The sequence below is a fragment of the Cebidichthys violaceus genome, unplaced genomic scaffold, assembly GCF_023349555.1.
Source record: "Cebidichthys violaceus isolate CVI_PGR_0920_01 unplaced genomic scaffold, fCebVio1.0.p SCAF_6, whole genome shotgun sequence".
Taxonomy (NCBI): domain Eukaryota; kingdom Metazoa; phylum Chordata; class Actinopteri; order Perciformes; family Stichaeidae; genus Cebidichthys; species Cebidichthys violaceus.
Genome location: NW_027176816.1, coordinates 18810723 through 18829975, shown reverse-complemented (window position 1 = coordinate 18829975; position 19253 = coordinate 18810723). Strand labels below are relative to the sequence as shown.

The 19253-nt window shown below is 45.3% G+C and overlaps 1 protein-coding gene across 2 annotated transcripts in view; it reads right to left on the bottom strand.

Annotated features, from left to right (window-relative positions):
- The window catches only part of LOC137889371 (plexin-A1-like), a 203235-nt gene that overhangs the window by 65908 nt on the left and 118074 nt on the right, over nucleotides 1–19253 (bottom strand). For both annotated transcript variants that reach the window (XM_068733206.1, XM_068733207.1), the window contains exons 9-11: nucleotides 17385–17585; nucleotides 7923–8019; nucleotides 2522–2745 (exon numbers count right to left, since the gene is read on the bottom strand). In XM_068733206.1, coding sequence (XP_068589307.1) covers nucleotides 2522–2745; nucleotides 7923–8019; nucleotides 17385–17585 — 522 coding nt within the window. The remainder of the gene's footprint in view (nucleotides 1–2521; nucleotides 2746–7922; nucleotides 8020–17384; nucleotides 17586–19253) is intronic.

Below are 19253 nucleotides of genomic sequence, written 5' to 3'. Positions count from 1 at the left end.
GAATGGCTAAATCAGGCTAGAATTAGGGTTTTAGAATGGCCTTCCCAAAGTCCTGACTTAAATCCCATTGAGAACATGTGGACAATGCTGAAGAAACAAGTCCATGTCAGAAAGCCATCAAATTTAACTGAACTGCACCAATTCTGTCAAGAGGAGTGGTCAAAGATTCAACGAGAAGCTTGCCAGAAGCTTGTGGATGGATACCAAAAGTGCCTAATTGAAGTGAAAATGGCCAACGGACATGTAACCAAATATTAGCACTGCTGTATGTATATTTTTGACCCAGCAGATTTGATCACTTTTTCTGTTAACCCATAATAAAGTCATGAAAGAACCAAACTTCATGAATGTTTTTTGTGACAAAGAAGTATCTGTTCCAATCACTCTATCAGAGAAAAATCTGAGTTGTAGAAATAACGGGGAAACTCAAGAGAGCCATGACATTATGTTCTTTACAAGTGTATGTAAACTTTTGACCACAACTGTATGTGCAGTTCGAACACCGGACACATTCAATATCGATACACTTTGAATAAACAAGCGATAGCGCTCTGTGCAGCAGCGGGGGGCGGGGCTTCGAGGGCTCTGTGGACTGAGTCAAGCGGCGTGGCTTCAGCTCTTTGACCTTTTTTGCTGATGGACGCCGACGCTACAACCAAACTTCTCTTCGCCTCTGGAGGGAACGAGCAATGAGCGGTTCCCAAGAACGCTGCAAGCAGAACTTGTAGGGGTCGGGTCAATCGGCCCGCTCCGAACAGGCGCTGCACTGGCAGCCGCAAAGGCTTTAACGTTACAAAACATGTGTGGCATTACCAGCCCCAGAGTGAGATACCATGACTCAACAGTTTGATCTGAAACAATGATGTGACCTTACATTAATGATTTGACTTCTATCAAGAGAAAAATATATAGTCAAAAGATTTACATGAAAAAGTCTACTTCTTAAGATATTCAGCTAATATGTGTACAAGTAGACAGTCTTTAATGAGACTAATTGCTCTTAAAACAAATGAGAACAGATAAAACCAAGTGGGGAATGTCCTTAAGTGACACAGATTACACCACTGGTATCAAGATAATCATCTCATTCATTAAATGCTCATTTGAGTTGAAATCAAGCTTAAATATCTCATCCTATTCATAGCTTTTGTAGCTGTTACGGATATGAAATAGATTAGTTTCCATTGCCTTTTGTTAGACAATGACGTTTCTGAGAAGCGCTGTTTTTTCTTACGTCTGTGACTAATACCCACTGAAAGTCACGGCAGAAAGAAAGGCGGGTAGGAAAAAGATCCAGAAACCAGGGAAAGGAAAGAAACAAAACAGAATGATTCTAAAACACATCTGACCAAATGCCGGATTTCGACCCTTTGAGGCTTCCGAACGCATCGATGCACAGAGAGACAGCGACACGCAGAGATGAAGCAACCGAAGAGACGGTTCAAGAGAGAATCAAACCAAACAAACCTCTACGTGCTTCTCTCTCTCTCTGTGGAGTACCAGTGTGATGTAACAGTGAGTAATAATACCATGTCTGTGCCAAGGGCAGGCACAAGGTCCCAACAAGTGTGTGTCTTAATAGCGGCGCATTAAAATGGAGCTTCTCGTCCTCGGCTCAGGACGCGTAGGGCTTTCGTGACCACGGGGGCTTCGGCAAAGAGAGCTGACGCAACGGCCTATCAAGGTCTAGCAGCGTTGGATCTCCGCAGGTGACTTTGCATCCATCACCAGTTGACCAGACTATGAAGAGGTGCTCAGAGAAGTCCTGTTGCTTTTCTTTGCAGGGGATGTTAGAACTGTAACATTTGGGGGAAGTTTTGATGAGGGGAGTTTCTTTTGGTTGTTGCCGACTGTGGCTGTCGGATGTTCTTTAATTTATTTTCTACCGATGGTGGATTTGAAGAGTAAAACTGTCTCGATTAAAGGTGCATGGACGCCATACAAACCAAATTTTGAGTGTTTGTATTTTGAAATGGTTACATTTAAAAAAATGTCTCATAGATAGTCATTCAAATTCTGAACAATTAGCAAGCCACCGAGACCCCAAAATAAACTCTGAGAAAATACAGTTTTTTCTGCAAATGACAGATCCACTAGAACCTCCTATCACTACCAAACTGATTGGACACTAGGCAACAACTAAAGCAGTGACAAGAAGTTATTGTGTTTGTTGATGTTGTATAATAGTAGTAAACATATGGTCAAAAAACAGGCCACAGCCCATTCTGGTTTCTGCCGATGTAGCATCAAACTCTGTGTTTTGATCATTGACTCATAAAAGATCATGTGATCTCCTTTACAAAGTTGAACTCTTCTGTGATTTGGAGCACGTTCTCTGTCTGAAAAGAAGCCAGCAGTCTCTCTTAGTCTGCTCATTAAGCAGTAGAAAAAGCACTTGAAAGTAGCCTAAATGTACATTAGCATCCTCTCAAATACAAAAGCTCACAGCCTGTCCAATATGTGGTGTTCTTGTGGAATCTATGTATGTAGTCGCACCAAGAAACACGGACGCACCACCTACCTTAGTGATCTTGGGGTGGGTGCAGCGGCTGTTTCCAGAGGTGGCGTGCATCCACCCTCCGCCTTCCGCCAGCTGCAGCGGGAGGTGGAAATTTCCTCCACCGTTGCACTCCTGCCTGAGGGAGCACTTCCTGTCCTGGACGCACCAACCGCATTCAAACCTGGGGTCGGCCTTCAGGCACATGCCACAGCTGTCCCGCAACGCTCTGCACTTGTACAGGTGTGCTGGCCGGAGAGACAGGGAGAGTGGGAGTGAGACACATTTGATGTGACTGGAGTTGTAATCGTACAAACATTTCACTGACAGCACTTTGTCATAGCTCACTTTATCTAAACTTGCAAAATAAGATGTTCAGATCAATACATGAATGCACACAAATGGCTGTGACATTCATTTTTGTATGGCCATGGCATGATGTTGGAAAATTAGCGTGCTAGCTTACCAGCTTGCGAAAAACAGCTAGTGAACATGGCTAACTAGCTAGCTAACCCAGCTAATTTAGAAAAAACGTTTTCAGTTAGCAGCAAGCCTGCATTAGGACACAAAGGTATATTGCAGAGGAAAAGTAAAGTCACCCCGCTGGAGTTCTGCTCAAAGAGAGTTTATTTTATCATTATTTCATGTTTTAGCTTTTCAGAAAGAGCTATGAAAGAGTCCCTCGATAAGAAAATACGTTTAAATCGAAAGCTAGCGTAGCGGAGGCTAACTCAAGTGCCGTGGGAGCTCTAGAGGTGCTGGTAGAGTCAGGCTAGCTGTTTTCCCATTTCCAGTCTTTATGCTAAGCTACAGAGAACTAACTGGTTGTATCGTCATATTAAGCATATAGATAAGACAGAGATCTCCTCATTTGACCCTCAGAAAAGAGTGCATAACAATATTTCCCAAAATGTCAAACAACTGCAAGTAGCCTAAAGTTGCACATATTATTCATCTAACTGCACAGAAAACCTGTATCATGTTTCAAAACAGATATTTCTTCCATTTTTCTACAGCAGGCTGGAGTAGGCTACATCGTTTATTAAGTCGTGTGATGTAAATGCATGAACTAGTTGCTTTGTTTTGGAAACTCTGCCTTTCGCATACTGCTTGAGAATTATTTGTTTGATGAACAGAAAGTTCTGTAAACTGTTAATTTGAAAGAAATTGAGACAGAGAGAGAGAGAGAGAGAGAGAGAGAGAGAGAGAGAGAGAGAGAGAGAGAGAGGAGGAACAGCATGGATGAATGTATAACCTACAGTATGATCATTACCACTACGAGGCTGTGACGGTGAGAAAATAACAGATAAACAGACGGAGAAAAAATGAACAAGCAACCTAGAGGGATATTACAGAAATTAATTCGACAGGTAATGTCTTCTAACGCCAATAGGGAATTGATAATTTGTTGTGTGAAAAAATATATATATTCCCTCAACTCTGTGGAGTGTAAAAAGTCATTAAAAGTAAAAAAAAAAAAAAATGAATACATTACTAGATAAATAAATATTCAAAACTCAAACACCTGAGAAGAGAGACGAGGGGGAGATGAAAGGCGGGGGGGGGGGGGGGGTACATTTTAGCTGCGCTTGTTAACAAAACAGCAACACGAATTGTTATGAATTTAAAGATGGCGAGGCCCCGCGAGGCCGAGAGAATCAGAGAAACAGATTAGAGCCTGAGAGAGAGAGAGAGAGAGAGAGAGAGAGAGAGAGAGAGAGAGAGAAACGAGACCTGAAGAATCCGTGTGACAAGTCAAAACAAATAGAGGAGAGAAAGTCACATGGAGAGAGAGAGAGAGCGAGAGAGAGAGAGAGAGAGAGAGAGAGAGAGAGAGAGAGAGAGAGTACAGGTAAATGGACAGGTGTTTGTTGGTACCATTTGTACATCTGTTAAGCTCTATCATTAGAATCTCAGTTGATACTATAATGCCAAAGCCTGCAGGCAGGTTTCTTTGCTGTCACACCTGTTAAACAGATTTGAAATGAACTGAGGTGGAAACACAAACAGCAAAAAAAAAAAGAAAAAAAAGAAACAGAGCATGGAGGAATCTCCTCCTCCTCCTCCTCCTCCTCCTCCTCCTCATCGGCAGACAGAAGGCGGCCGGACTTCAAAGCCAGCTTCTCACGTATCCATCTGCCCGCCTCGGCCCTCCGCTCGGGCCTAATCTGATTAGCCACGGCTCAGCTTAAAAGTAGCTGCGGCGCTAATTAATCTGAACCAAATGAATGATTTAATTAACATTAACATCTCCACTTTACACCGGGGCAAAGCCGGGGCCAGCGCCGGGGCGGCTCCGCCTCAGACGGATAATGCGGCTCCGACTCGGAGAGAGAAAGACGGGGATGGAGCCGAGAGGGATTAATAGGGGATGAAGAGGAGAAAAAAAAAAGGAGGAGAAGGTCTTTATGAGATTTGTATGAGTGAGGATGGTTTTATAACGTGTGTGTGTTTTTTTTTAACACTAAGCATCGTATTGAAGTCAATCCTAATAGGTATTCTGTGAGGCTCATAATATATCTAAGGGGGGGTTTGATAGGGTTGTTGATTCAAACTTCAGTCTGAGTCGGTCTTTGGCTTTGGGTGCTGCCCGCACAGATTCAGCGAGCATTGCTTGCTCATAGTCTGAACAACAGGAACATACTTGTCAAGTTCACACACGGCGCCTCTAAGATCATTGGATTTCACACTCCCAAACTCTCAACACCACTGCTGTCGCATACAAAGCACTCGCTCTGTTTCAAGAGTTTGCCGGCTAACTCTGCAGTCAAAGAAAACAACATCTCAAAAGCCCTTCATTTAGTTTAATTCTAATATATCCAGATACAAGCATCTGCACTGCCAAGATGCATCCTTAGTGCAGGTTTAACGCTGTGATCTTTGAGATGTGAAAACAAAAATAACTCTTCATAGTTAGGAAGAGTGCACCAAAATCCCCTAAATTCCTCACCGGCTCAGGGTTTTTAACTCAACTGTGAACTGTGTTTATTTCCAAAATATCAACAGTGAGCTGGGAGGAAATTTGAGGATTTGGAGAAACAATAATGTGAACTTGCTCTCTCAGGGGTTCCTTGCGGCAGGTTTACGCCTGTCCGTTCATATCCAACATTTTCTAAGCACTCAGACGTGGCTCGTCGGAGAAAAGTGAAAAAACTTGGAGGAGCTTTGAGAATGTCGGCTCGTCCGCGCCGGACAGTTGTCAGGGGGCTTAACAGTGCTGATGTGTTGCAGTCGAGTACAGCTGAGGCCGATGGTAATGCAGGACTTTGGACATGAGCGAAAGTATTGGACTAACGATGGCGCTACAAGTCAGGGGAAAGTCATCAAAGTCATTAGGATTCATCCTCTGGGGAACATGAATGTCTGTACAAACTTCCAAGGCAACCAGCAAAATAGTTTGTGAGATATTTTAGTCTTAGTTAAAGAGTCGACATCTATGTAGCCACGCTGCTAACGCGACTTAAAATGATACATTATCGCCTTTTAGGTCTTTAGCTTTTATGTGCTCAGAAGAGGAGCAATCACAAAGTCGTATGGACCGACAGGTAACTGCTTCATTGGACGGTGTGGGTGATGGTGAGCAGGAAGAAGACAAGTTGACAGCAACAAGTAGTTGCTGCAGTTTCCTTGGGAGCGGACTGGGAACCCAAACGATCTCTGTCCGGTTGTTTGACGTTACATCGGCGTTAAGGAACCGAACCGAGAATAAAGAATGAAGGCGCCCTCAATAATTGAACCTCATGAAGTCGTGACACTTTATTATGAAGGCACCTCAAAAGACTAAGTGCTACTTAGTTTGGACATATTGAGCGGAACACTTTTTCAAAGTATTAACGGGAGTATATAATATATATATTTATTTGATAAATGTTTCTGGCTAAAACGTAATGTACAGAATTATTTGACTCACACAACAGATGCTAATATAGTACTGATCCATATAAATACAGGCCTGTATCGATCAGTCGAGTGCTTTTCTGATTAGGGGAAAGTCATTAACCATGCAGTTGAAAACGACGGTCCATCTACTTGATTGCACATAAATGTGATTATTTGTTTTGTCGTGGCCGCTGCAACGTTCGTCAGCGCGAGCTGAACTCAGGACTTTAATCCCCAGATGGGATCTTTCAGCACGGACAGACTGGAAATATTAAAAAGGAGCACATTTCAAACAAAATAACACAGGGAGGAGAATTGGGCCGTGACCGATAAGCGACTAATTTCCAAGCAATCTGCAAAAAAAAAAGAAAAAAGAAAGAACTGCACGTCTGACATTCATCAAAACGAGGTCACATGGAACACAAAGAGAGATTAAAACGGTGAACGGAACAGGAAGGAAACCAGAAGAGAATACAGTAGGAAGGGTTTAGTTAATCAGACTCCAGACTTGCAAATCCCGAGCAGAAACACTGTACGACACACTCGAGAGCAAGGCTCACATTATCTTGTGCAATGGGACGTCTAAAACCATTAGCCTCCACCACCCAATATATTACACTTGATAAAGAATTTACAATTGGTAATTGTTTTCCACTTCATGCACAAATAGCGATTAAAAATAATAAATGCCATCCTTCCGTGTCGCTTTCTGCTCTTCTTTATCAATCCCTTTATTCAAAATCCCCCCCCCACCCTCTGCATTACATGCTGCATTTATCAACCTGTCATCCAGCGTTCTTCCCTTCTTCTGCCAATTGGTTTCGCCATTTGTTTATCTTCCCCTCTAACATCCATCCCTATTAATTTCCTCGTTGGATGTTTGTTTGTTATCATCGCCGTCCATCAATCACTCCCTCTGCCTCTCTTTTATCCCCGAGACAAGAAGAATTGTGTTCGGGTTTCTTCAAACGGATGGTACACTTTCACCTTTCTCCCTGATGGCTGTCAAAAATGAAATTACAGATTTCTGATGGGGGGGGGGGGACACTTCACAAGCCGTTGTTGCTTTGCAGAAAATCATTACATACAGATAAACATGCGGGGTCAATACAAATTATAATTTTTTTTCTGAACCAAAATGACAGTGAGAGAGAGAGAGGGAGAGACAGTGAGAGAGACAGAGAGAGAGACAGAGAGAGAGAGAGAGAGTGAAAGTGAGAGAGCAAGAGAGTGAGAAAGAGAGAGAGAGTGAAAGAGCAAGAGAGTGAGCGAGAGAGAGAGAAAGAGAGTGAGAAAGAGAGAGAGACAGAGAGAGAGTGAGAGAGTAAGAGAGTGAGTGAGAGACCAAGAGAGTGAGAGAGAGAGTGAGAGACCAAGAGTGAGAAAGAGAGAGAGAGAGACAGAGAGAGAGTAAGAGAGAGAGACAGAGAGAGAGAGTGAGAGAGAGAGAGTGAGAGAGCAAGAGAGTGAGAGAGAGAGAGAGACAGAGAGAGAGAGAGAGAGAGAGAGAGAGAGAGAGAGAGAGAGAGAGAGAGAGAGGCTCTACCTTGAATGTTGAACGGGTTGTCGATCACAAAGTTTCCGTTCCACACCACGGACAGGTCGACCGGCAGGTCACTGATGTCACCGCCCTCGTAGTCGTACTGAGACACACAGAGAAACAGAGAGTCGGAGTGAGGAAACCATAACTGATAATGGATCCGATGCACGCTGGGAATTGCGCGAGGCGTCGCATCATTCGCAAAGTGACTCGCCACCGGCTTGCTCATCGCAGACGAGCACACAACAAGGAAATAGACGCAGAGAAATAACAGATGGGTTACAGCTGAACGGGCATGGGCGAAGGGAGACGGGGACGGGGGGGAAGGGAGGAGAGGAGGTGGAGGGAGAGAAGATGAGATAGGAGGAAGAAGAGGAAGAGGAGGAGGAGGAGGAGGAGGAGAAGCGGTCAGAGAGGTGAAAGCGGAGGGGAATCAGACAGTGGGAGACGTGTGAGAGGACCTTATTCATTTACGCATGAGCTAAGTGGTGGGATGAGGGTGAGCGAGAGATAAGATGCGGAGCAGCGTAAAGTGAAATTGGCATTTCCAATTTGCTCCCTGACACACTGGATTTGATAGACGGGACTCGACCATCCCATATGGGCAATGGGGCCTGAGACGCGCACGCACACGCACACGTGCACACGTGCACACGCACGCACACACACACACACACACACACACACACACACACACACACACACACACACTTGTAATGCGGTCAAAACTTTCCTTCCACTCTTCCCTGATTCATTACCATGACTCAAATACCAAACATTTCAGAGTGTGAATACCATATTCATACCTGAGGATGTTCTTATGTGTGGAGATAAAGTCGGGCTGTTGTTGTATTCCCACACACAAGTTAATGTGTAGAATTTAACGCTGGCAAATAGCGGCAACATTGCAAATTTCAGACAAATATTCCGCTCAGCCCTCCTGGGAGAACTACGGTGGCCTTCAGGTAAGAAAAAAAAGAAAAAGAAGAAGAAGCGTGAAACCACCAAAACCTTTATGGCAGAAGCAATAACCTTTATCGCTTCTTTTGCAAGGCTGTAACACAGATTTGCAGACATGGATTCTGTGAAGCCGCTGCTGATGGTCTAAAAGGGTGGGCCCCGTTAAAAAATAATGAGCCGCACGGGTTGCCAGCAAAGCAGATACGCTACTGATATAGATGTTAACCGTTATCAAAGCAAAGAGGCGCTGTTATTTCAGATCAGTAATGGTTTCAGTTCAAGCCTCGAGGAGAAGGCCGTGAAATAAAGGGGCCAACAGAAGAAAGAAAAGAGCGCAAACAAAGTGGGGCAAAAGAAAAAGAGGAGACATTGTAAGCGGCCACAGAGGAAGGAATGTCTGGATCTCTACTGAGACCGTTCAGAAGCTGAGAGGAGCACATTGGAACCACAGCATTCTGGGAGGTCAGCAGAATGGGGGGGATTCAACCAAAACACTGTTTTGCCACAAAGGAAAAGCTGAACGGGCTTATTCCCTCCCCACTAGTGCAGCGTGACCCTGATCCATCACACATGAGGTAGGCTGCTGACTTTATTAGCATCACCATTACGCCCCACTGTTTAAAGGCCTGTGTGCGGCAGCTCCCAGCCCCAGTGAAACCACAGGACCTCCACACACACACACACACACACACACACACACACACACACACACACACTCGTCTCTCTGCGGCGTGGCCCCCATTAAACTTTAAGGGTTCTGACTTGTTTGCCGTCACCGAGACACTGGGTGAGCTTGTTCTCCCGTCAGTCCCCCGCCCACCCCGCTGCTCGCCACATCATGCTTTATTCATGCCGTCACATGGTTTGAAGCGCCAACCCAAAACCACACCGTGACACCCGGTCACGCTGAGCAATCGCCCACCGACTCGCTCCCCCCCCCATTGGGGGGACTGGACACTTTGGAGTTAAAAGACGAGTTTTAGGGCCGGTTTGATACTGGAAAATAAGGAGGACACACCGAAAGGGACTCAGGAGAGGAGAGGCTTCAGGAGGGAACACAAGACAACGCTGAAGTGTGACATGGAACGTGCAAAGTTTGATCTTGTTTTAGTCGTGAAAAAAGGAGACATAAGTTAACAAGACTAAGTCTATAGCCAAACTAACATGCTCACAATGACAATAACATTTCCCAATTAGCACGAAAATGCAAACAAGGTACAGCTGAGGCTGATGGGAATGACATTCGTTTTTAACCTCATGATGGTGTTTGATGTAAAGTCTGCATAATCAACAAAGTTATAATAACTTATCCAAACGGGGAAAGTGTGTAAGTGCGCACACACACTTTTAAGGCAATCAATCCAGAAATGTCAACCTCATGGGGGCGCTAGAGTAAAGGTCAAAGAGAGGTCATTGGATTCATCGTTTGCTGTCTGTCCGTAGGGAATTCCATGCATTTCGACGGATCCCTCAAACATTGTGGCCCCACATCTACAGCCATCTAGACAGTATTAAAGCCACATCGGGGGAGCGTTCAGTTGAGCGTCTCTTTAAGCCGACACTTTAATAACGCATCACACTGGCCTCGTCAGTTATTACTCTACTCTGACCTCTGAAATTTGAAAAATTCTTCTCTAATGAGATTTAGACGTACGGATGGCACCCGGCGTCACTTTGCCACGACTTCGGGGTTCGGTTAACACGGACGATGCGTCTTCTCTATGGAAGTGTGCTTTGCAGGGTTTTTTTGATGGAAGGAAGTGTCGGTTAGACAGTCACCTTTTGAAAACATGAAGTGTGGCACCAAAGTACATCTAATTATGGGACAGTGCTGAAGCCATTAGCTCGGCTTGAAGCCGTCTTTACCAAATGGCAACACGTTGAAGGATCTGTGTTTGAATATCAAGTGAGGACGAACTCAGGCTGAGACACTTTGAATTGAGAAGTGGGTATGCTGAAACAAAAGTGTTTTAATGCATTTAATGCAGCAAACTGATCGCTAAAAAGACATTAAAAAGCATGTTTTAAAACTGGAAACAAGGTGTATTTATCACACATGCTGTGCTTTCTTAACATTTCTACTTCCAGAAGTTCTCTGGCCGTGTGTGTGAAAGTGCAGCGTGATTATGATGTACTGTACTTCCTGTATCTCTGGAGCTCCATAGGGTTCAACCAATGCACTGACTGACTGTCATCCAACTGCAACTAATGAGCATTTATTTCCGAAGATTGTGTCAAATGTCTGACCCGAAAAAACAAAAAGACAATTCTACGAATCCGTTCCGGTTTCAGCTCACTGTTGCTTTGACTCTCGGGCTGAAAGCAACCGACACTTTACACCTTAAATCCCCTTCTTTTCTTTTTTTTCTCGGCTTAATGAGAAACTGTTGCTGTCTTTTGTTTGCGTGATTTATTATCCATGCTCATGTTTCCCCACATTTCCTGCATCTAATTATGTTTTCTTTTGTCCCTGGGCCGCCCCCGCTCTCGGGTATATCTCTTTAGCCACCGCGGGACTTTCTTCCACCGGTAGGCGTTCGTACCGGTGTGCTGGTGGAGATGTTTGGGTTTTAGTCCTGCACCTTGATCGGTCACAGCTATGAACACACGTGAGATAAGGTATTTAAGACACTCTCTCTCTTGGGGAAACCTTTCTTCTCATTGAACGGCTATTGTCTATCGGCATGTCGCTGACTCCTCGCGGAGCTCTGAACTAAAAGCAGCGGCACCATTGCTGTTAAAAACTCTGTATTGGTGGAACCCTGTGGGTAAAAGTTGCCCCCCCCCCCTGCTGAGCGGCCTCTCTGCTGGCCCGCCGTCCTGACTTCCCTCCCCTGAGCGCCCAGAGCTGCTGGAGATGAGTAATCAGACTCATTACTGAAGCCTCTGGCCAGCTCCTCCATGTCGCTGCATGTAATTAATCTACCTGCGCCAACTCATAGTGAAGCCCCCCCCCCCCTAGGGAAGAGAGAGGAGAGGAGAGGAAGTTAGGTAGAGGGAAGGGTAGGAGGAAAGAGGGGAGGATACGGTAGAGAAAAGTTGTGTGGATGCAAGTGGAGGACAGCTAGAGAGCAGGTAAGTGAAGGGAGGTGAGAGGAGAGGAAGTTAGGGAAAGAGGGAGAGGAGACTAGAGGAGGGGAAAGAGAGGAGAGGCAATGAGAGGAAAAGAGGGGAGACAGAAAGAGGGAGAGAAAAGAGGAGAGCACAGGGGGAGGAAGAAGAGATTAAACAAGGACGCGATGAGGGAGGAGAGAGGTGCAGGGACAAAGGGGGGGGGGGGGGGCAAAGGGAGAGAGGGAGACGAGGTGACATGGGGAGAGGGAGGGGAGGAGGTGTAAAAAAAACTACAAGGTGAGCACAAAGCCGTCCCTGGCCTCATTACAGTAACACACCAGCCTGGCTCGGGTTCATTCGTTATCTGCTCCCGCACTCGTTTATTCTCTCGCAACATGAATCGTCTCCATGGATCGCGTGTCCCCATGGATTGTATGAATAGATATGGCCCCCGTGTGTGTGTGTGTGTGTGTGTGTGTGTGTGTGTGTGTGTGTGTGTGTGTGTGAGAGAGAGCGCGTCTGACGGACTGAAAACTGCCGATGTTAACAAAACAGAGCAGCTGGCTGGTGAGGAGGGGGAGGAGGTAGAAAAAGAAAAGGTGCACATATGTGTGTGCAGGTCACCCACATGTAATTAGTCATGTTGAAGGATACCGGAGTGTGTGTTAAAAGTACACTTGCTCACACACACACACACACACACACACACACACACACACACACACACACACACACACACACACACACACACACACAAGTTCAGTTCAATTCCATTCAGTTCAAACTATTTTGCATGTGTTTAAGGTTCAACTAATTAAACTAGAGTTGCTGCCCTGCTGTTTGTGTCCTCAGCTCACAGCCATGTTGCACTTTACATCCATGTTTGTCCCAAAACTTGTCGTGATTACCATATGAATTATTGAGGTGTGGCCAAAAAACTTGTGTTGTGAGGTCACAAGGTGGACGTTTGTGCCAAATTTGGAGAAACCTGCCCAACGCTTAACAACATGTAAATGACTTTAAATTCACTTTGTTTTAGTTGCTCTCCTCTGCTCTTCTCTCTCTTTCTTCCTCAGCTGTGAGTGTGTGCTCTTTTGCTCTATGTTCTGACTGATTTGTTGTGATAGGATGATAATAGAGCGTGTGCATGAGAGTGAGGCGCTTACTCGGCGCACTGATTAGCATTAGCAAATGCAGTTTTGCATGAAACGTTTTTATGCCCTGATTGCATTTTTTTTTTTTTACTGATGTCGCCAGGAGACCTTCGTATCGAGCATATCTGCAAAGTGTTCACCGCAGACGTACCGCATTTGTTTAATTGTTATGTTTGGCAAATTCAAAGTGCTCAGGTTAGGGTTAGAGGAAGCCCGTTGTCTCATTTTAATGTTCGAATAAGTCGGTGCCGACTGGAAGCGCGCAGTGCGCATTGATATTTTCAGGAATGAATCAAAATGATCTTCCCCACACCTTAACTAAGTGTAGCCTGTAGTATACCGATAACAACGGAGCAGAAAAACACATACTTCAAATCATCTGCTTATAGCGCTGTGTAATTATAATTATGAGCACTCATAAGTATCCAATCAAGCTTTTCAAAAAGAACCATAACACTTTATGAAGCAATTTATATTGACTTCTAAGGTCAAGTATAATAATACTTTGTAATTACTCATCACTCACTGAAATTGTTTCACTTTTTTCATATGTATTATAATTCATTATATAAAGATTATGTTTTACAACAATAGGAATTATAATGTGATCCTTGCTAAATAACAGTGAGCAATCATGATACTTGACCCATAAGTGACTTTAAAATACTTCATGTGTTCAGATTATATATGATATAATATATGATATAAAGCATTGTGGATAGTTCGGAGTGCTGACACACATAAGTATTCAGTGCTATAAGCGGATTATAACGTATTTTAACGCATGATGGAAATAGAGACATTCATGGTATATAAAGGTATTTTGTAGGCGTGTGCTGTACCTGTGTTACACTGTTATTACTGCAATATGTAAAATATTTGAGAAGTTTGGGGGAAAGTCTCGACTCGACCAAAGTCTGGACCAATTTGTGGACTGTGAACACGCAAACGCACACTGTGTCGTCCTCCACACAGTGGACTGCGCTGCTCAAAAACCGGTGCCAGAAGCACGGACTTACAGTGGGAAGTTCACACACACACACACACACACACACACACACACACACACACACACACACACACACACACACACACACACACACACACACACACAGTGCTTGATAGCCTACGTGTGTCAGTGTAATAAATCATGTAAAGCAGGTTGCTGGTTGTTGCTGATGCTACAGTCTCCGTCTGCTCCACATGATTAGGAAGAAGATCATGTGGAGAATCTCCATATGTCTGCTTCACGTTGTGCCTCCAAACCCCTGGGGAGAATGTGTGTGTGTGTGTGTGTGTGTGTGTGTGTGTGTGTGTACGAACTAGTAGGTAGCCACTCTGCTCGCAGGCATCCTATCGGCGTGCGTTCTCCTGTGAGCATCCCAGTGTGCGCCCAAGCATGCCGTGGGTCCCCGGTGTACGCCAGTGTGCAAGTTCAATGTTTGAGTGTTTGTCGAGGGGCTAAATAATGCACAAAGAGACAGTAAGAGGGAATGGATGAGCGTACATCTACTGCCGGCTAATTTTATCTGTGATTTATTACACTCTACTGTCCCAGTCACAGCCAGCTGTGATACATATACACACACACATCCCTACTGAGAATACTGACTACAATGGTAGCAAGTACACAGGCCCTCAATCATAGTGTGTGTTAATCCTCTGCGTTAACTCTTTCATTTAGCTGAAAACACGCTTATTGTTACCGATAAGAACCCAGTTACTCGTAAAGGGAAGGCTTTGAACTGCAGCTCTCTCCGCTCTATGGAGCATTTTAGCATCTTTCAGCTCGTTGTTTTGGGTTGGACCCATTGGGTTGGACCTCAGCAACGGCCTAAGGTTGGTTTTGTTGCCTTACTTTTTCCTGCGGAGAGGCAAGTTTCTTTTGAAAAGACCGCCATGCATGTACCGAGCACAAACTGACACGTGATGCAGGCTTTCGTCAAAGTAACGTATCGTGGGATATCACACCAGCCGTTGATGTGAGGATGCAGTCTGTAGGGCTAGCTGGCTAGCATGCTCATTTCAGTAAGATATCTCTACAACTGAATACATGGAAGTCTTTGACATAACGCCAACGCTGCAAACCTCTTCACATTCTGTTGATCGCGTCGGTTCATGTTTTGAATGTTTTAAACTGAGATTCTTCCACCTTTACAGAGTGAAACTGGTGGGGTGCCTCTTTTCTGTCTGGTGTAAAATTCAACACAGCCGTCTTGGAACTTGCTCGATTCGTGTAATCCGTCACACTGAACTTCAAGTCAGCCTTCATCTTTTGTCAAAGCTGAGTAGGTCACACAATGTAGATTTTTTTTCGGATCGATCTGCACTCAAACCGCAGCACCATGCGACAATAATGTCCCGCTGGCAGAAGTCAAACTCTCTTTTTTAGCTGTGTTGTCACACATGGTACAGCGGTTGTTGGGTGCCTCTCTGCTAACTTCTGCATTGTGCCACCAAATAGGCATATCTGAAAAACGTCCCCGTTGTCCCAACTGTCCTTCCGCCCTCTGCGGTTCTAGTTAATCTCAGCAGTTTCACTTTTGCACGGATCATGATTTCCTTTTTCTTTCAGCGTCACTTTCTCAAACATGCACATCTTTTACAGTCCGCGTTCTCCCTCCCTCCCTCCCTCCCTCCGTTTGTTTGTTTCCCCCCAAGTCTGCCTGCTGAGCTTAGCCTTTCCTTCCTCCCCTCTGCCTCTCTTCATTCTTCCCATTCTCTCTCCCCCCTCTTTCTACTTCCTCCATCACACCCTTTGTTGCATTGTCTGCTCCTAATTCCCTCACCCCCTCTCTTTGGCTCTTTCTCTTTCTTTGTCTTTTTTTGCTTCCTTCTTTTTCGTTTTAGTGGTTTGCCAGGCATGTTTGTGTGTGTGTGTGTGTGTGTGTGTGTGTGTGTGTGTGTGTGTGTTTCTGTCAGTCTACCACGGTGCTGCAATTCATCATCATTTTATCTACAGCTCCCTTAATTGGATCCTATCACAGTCCCACCTGACGGGGGGGAGGGGAGGGGAGGGGGGAGGCGGGAGGCTCACTCGTTCACAGCACCGCTTTGCGCCGGATCTGCTCGTGCTCACAAACTCCCCCCCCCCGACCATGACTAGCTTCGTAAGCCGCAGCAAAGTTGTTGTCGAGGCCCGTTTATTTACCGTTTTTCCTGCCTCCTGCAGAGAGAACACTGGGGTTTTACAAAACATTCAAGTCCACGGGGGAATGAAGGAATGAACGGATGTGTATGTGTGTGTGTGTGTGTGTGTGTGTGTGTGTGTGTGTGTGTGTGTGTGTGTGTATCGATACAGTTTGCGGGAGGCTTTCAGAACTTAAAAATGCAACGGAGATCGAACAAAACAGCTAACATACTGTGGTATTTTAGCGATATGTGGTTTATCTACACCATATGTTTTTTAGAAGCACTAGTGTTTGAATGTCAGTGATGGACGTCTGGACTTATTCTCAGAAAGGATCTCACCGTGCTGAAGGTAAATGGAGAAAGTCAATAAAGCTAGAACTCCAAAAGTATTGTGTGCGCAATTAGTTCAACTCGCTGTTTTTTTTGCTGTTGTTTGTTTTAGCAGCTCACCCTGTACTCAATAAACTTTCAAGCAGTCGGGTCACTGAGGACACATCTGACAAAAGTCAGAAATCTCAAAAGAACTCTCGCTACATGGAGCAATTACAGGATCACAACTGACTGAATATGCACAAATTACCTTTCCAAAAACACAAAAGAGCTGTTGGAGCCATCATTACGATCTGGAAAATCAACTTGGATAATGTTCCCCAGAACTACTTTACGTGTCAAAGTCTGACATCAGACCGACTCGTTCTTTCTCGTTGACTGGGTCGAGTTCAAAACCAACGAATCATCGCCGCGCCCCGAGCCCCGAGCCCGAGGACTCGCCGGTCGGACTTATCGTCGTGAGCAAAGAGCGCCGCTGCGGCTCTTAATCATACGTCTTGTTAAGTAAGTCATAATTGGCCGTCGTTAAATTGCCTTTCCCTCTGCCTCACGCCCTGATTGGAGCCGAGGAAATTAACATTGCTGAAATGGTCGCTCCCTATTAGCGGTGACAGCTTGACGGAGGGCTTAAAGAGGAAGGGGTGAAAAGAGAGTGGCTTGGCGACAATCGCTCGCCGTGGCCGTGCGCCTCAGTTTCAAGTCTTCGCCGCAGCGGTCCATCACCGCTCGTCTCGAAAGCTGACAGATTAAACTTTGCTGCGGTCGGTCGGTGCACTGAGACACTGAGCCAGCGCCTAAACCCGCACGTGTCGAGCGCTTTTCTTTTCTTTAGCCTTACCGTTGTCTTCTGACACTGTATGCTGGTGCTGTTGAACCTCAGAGCCGGGACGCTGTGCGTGCTGCCCTGGATGTGGAAGATGCACTCGTAGTTCCTCTGTCCGGACTGCGGCTGGGGCAGGTTCTGGGCCAGCAGCGTGATCGGCCTCAAGACTCCGGCGGGCATGTAGATCTGGGTGGAGGGCAGGATCTGAGGACACTCCTGGAGATGAGAGACATACGAATAAAGGGATTGAGACGTGTCTGGGATAAGAGAAAACCGAAGTGGGATGCAGAATGTCTATTTATTTTTAATTGACAGTTTGTTTTGCGTGTTAGAAATGGCATTGCAGAACTCCTTATGTGCACAATCACCTTTGAATCCTTATCTTTCCAACCACGTACTTCTAGACGCATTCCAGCGTCCTTTTGTTCTCGTGGAGGAGCGCGTTTGATGAGTGAGGCAGCCTAAAACCTCCAAATTATCAACACTCTCGAGGATCAACTCTTGTCCTATTTATGAACCGCTGAATATTGAATGAGGTAGTTACTTGTCAAAAAAAAACCGAGTACACGACATTTTGGAATAAAAACCCGTCCCGGCATTATTGAGGCTGTTATGGATATTAGGGGTGTTTTTTTTTTTTTTGTCGCTGCCTAAATGAATGCACTAAAGGATATTGTAATTCTTTCCGCGTGGACAAAAACGAGAGCCCGAGGCGTCGTCTCTGAGGAACACGGACGGCGTTAATTCTCACCACGGCGCACTGTGAAACAGCTCCAGTCTGACGGATTAGTGAGGGAGATGAGCGAGGGGTCAGCGCTTCCATTCAGCGGCTTCCTGCTGCTCTTCAATCAATGAAACTTTGGAGAGAAACGGCAGCTTTCGCACCATATTAATTGAAGGGACGTAATTGAAATCTCCGAGGGTTTTTCCCAGACCCCGAAGTAAAACAAAAGTTGGGGAGTTGTCAGATGGAATCCGCGCTACATCGCTGCTCATGCTCTCGGATTAATATGTATTCGGGTTTTCAACTGGTTCAATAAACATGTCCGTGTGTGGCATTGATGCTTCCAAAAGAAGATTTATTCATTGTTCCAAGTTGCAAAAGTTACTGTTTGCTCATTTATAATAAGTCGGTGACTAGTTAAGACATTTTCTACAGTGTAAGTGGATCAAAAGAGCCTTTGCAATATGATAAAGGCTGTAATTACCACTTAACAAGTCGCATCCACTAATGCGTGTTTGGTATTCCTCTGGAGATGCTCTAAACAATCATACAGGCCATACACATACCGAACTAGAATATATAAATGAAGACGTCTTCCACTTTAAGCGCCATTAAGCGAACTATAATTTTCCTATTAGGATAGCGAAACGTTTATATCGCCGATGATAAATCAGTGGGAACTGCATTCTATTTAATCAGGAGTGAATACCTAAAGTCAAGCCGCCGCCGCAGCAGCAGCAGCAGCAGCCCTCATGATCTGCAGGGTGATCTCAATACGAGTTTGCTCTGTGCTGAGGTGCTGTCTAATGGAGCATCGGTAATGACTTGCAGATTGGGCCTGGGAACGGCGGAGAAGACGTGGGGGGGGGAGCGAGAGAGAGAGAGAGAGAGAGATAGATAGATTTGGACATAATGGAACCAGGAGACACACCTCGGCCAGGTAGCGTTGACGGGTAGGTGACAGGTGGACAAATCAAACACACTGGTGTTTTTCCTCTATGATCCAATATATTTGCGGCGCGCACTGAGGTGGCATGTAACACATTCATCCCGTTATGTCATTAATAATGGATACAGAATTCAAAGAGCGAAGCAATTGAATCCACATGGCTCTCAACATGGAGACGGCCGAGCCGGTGGCTAGCAGCTAACTGTGCCAA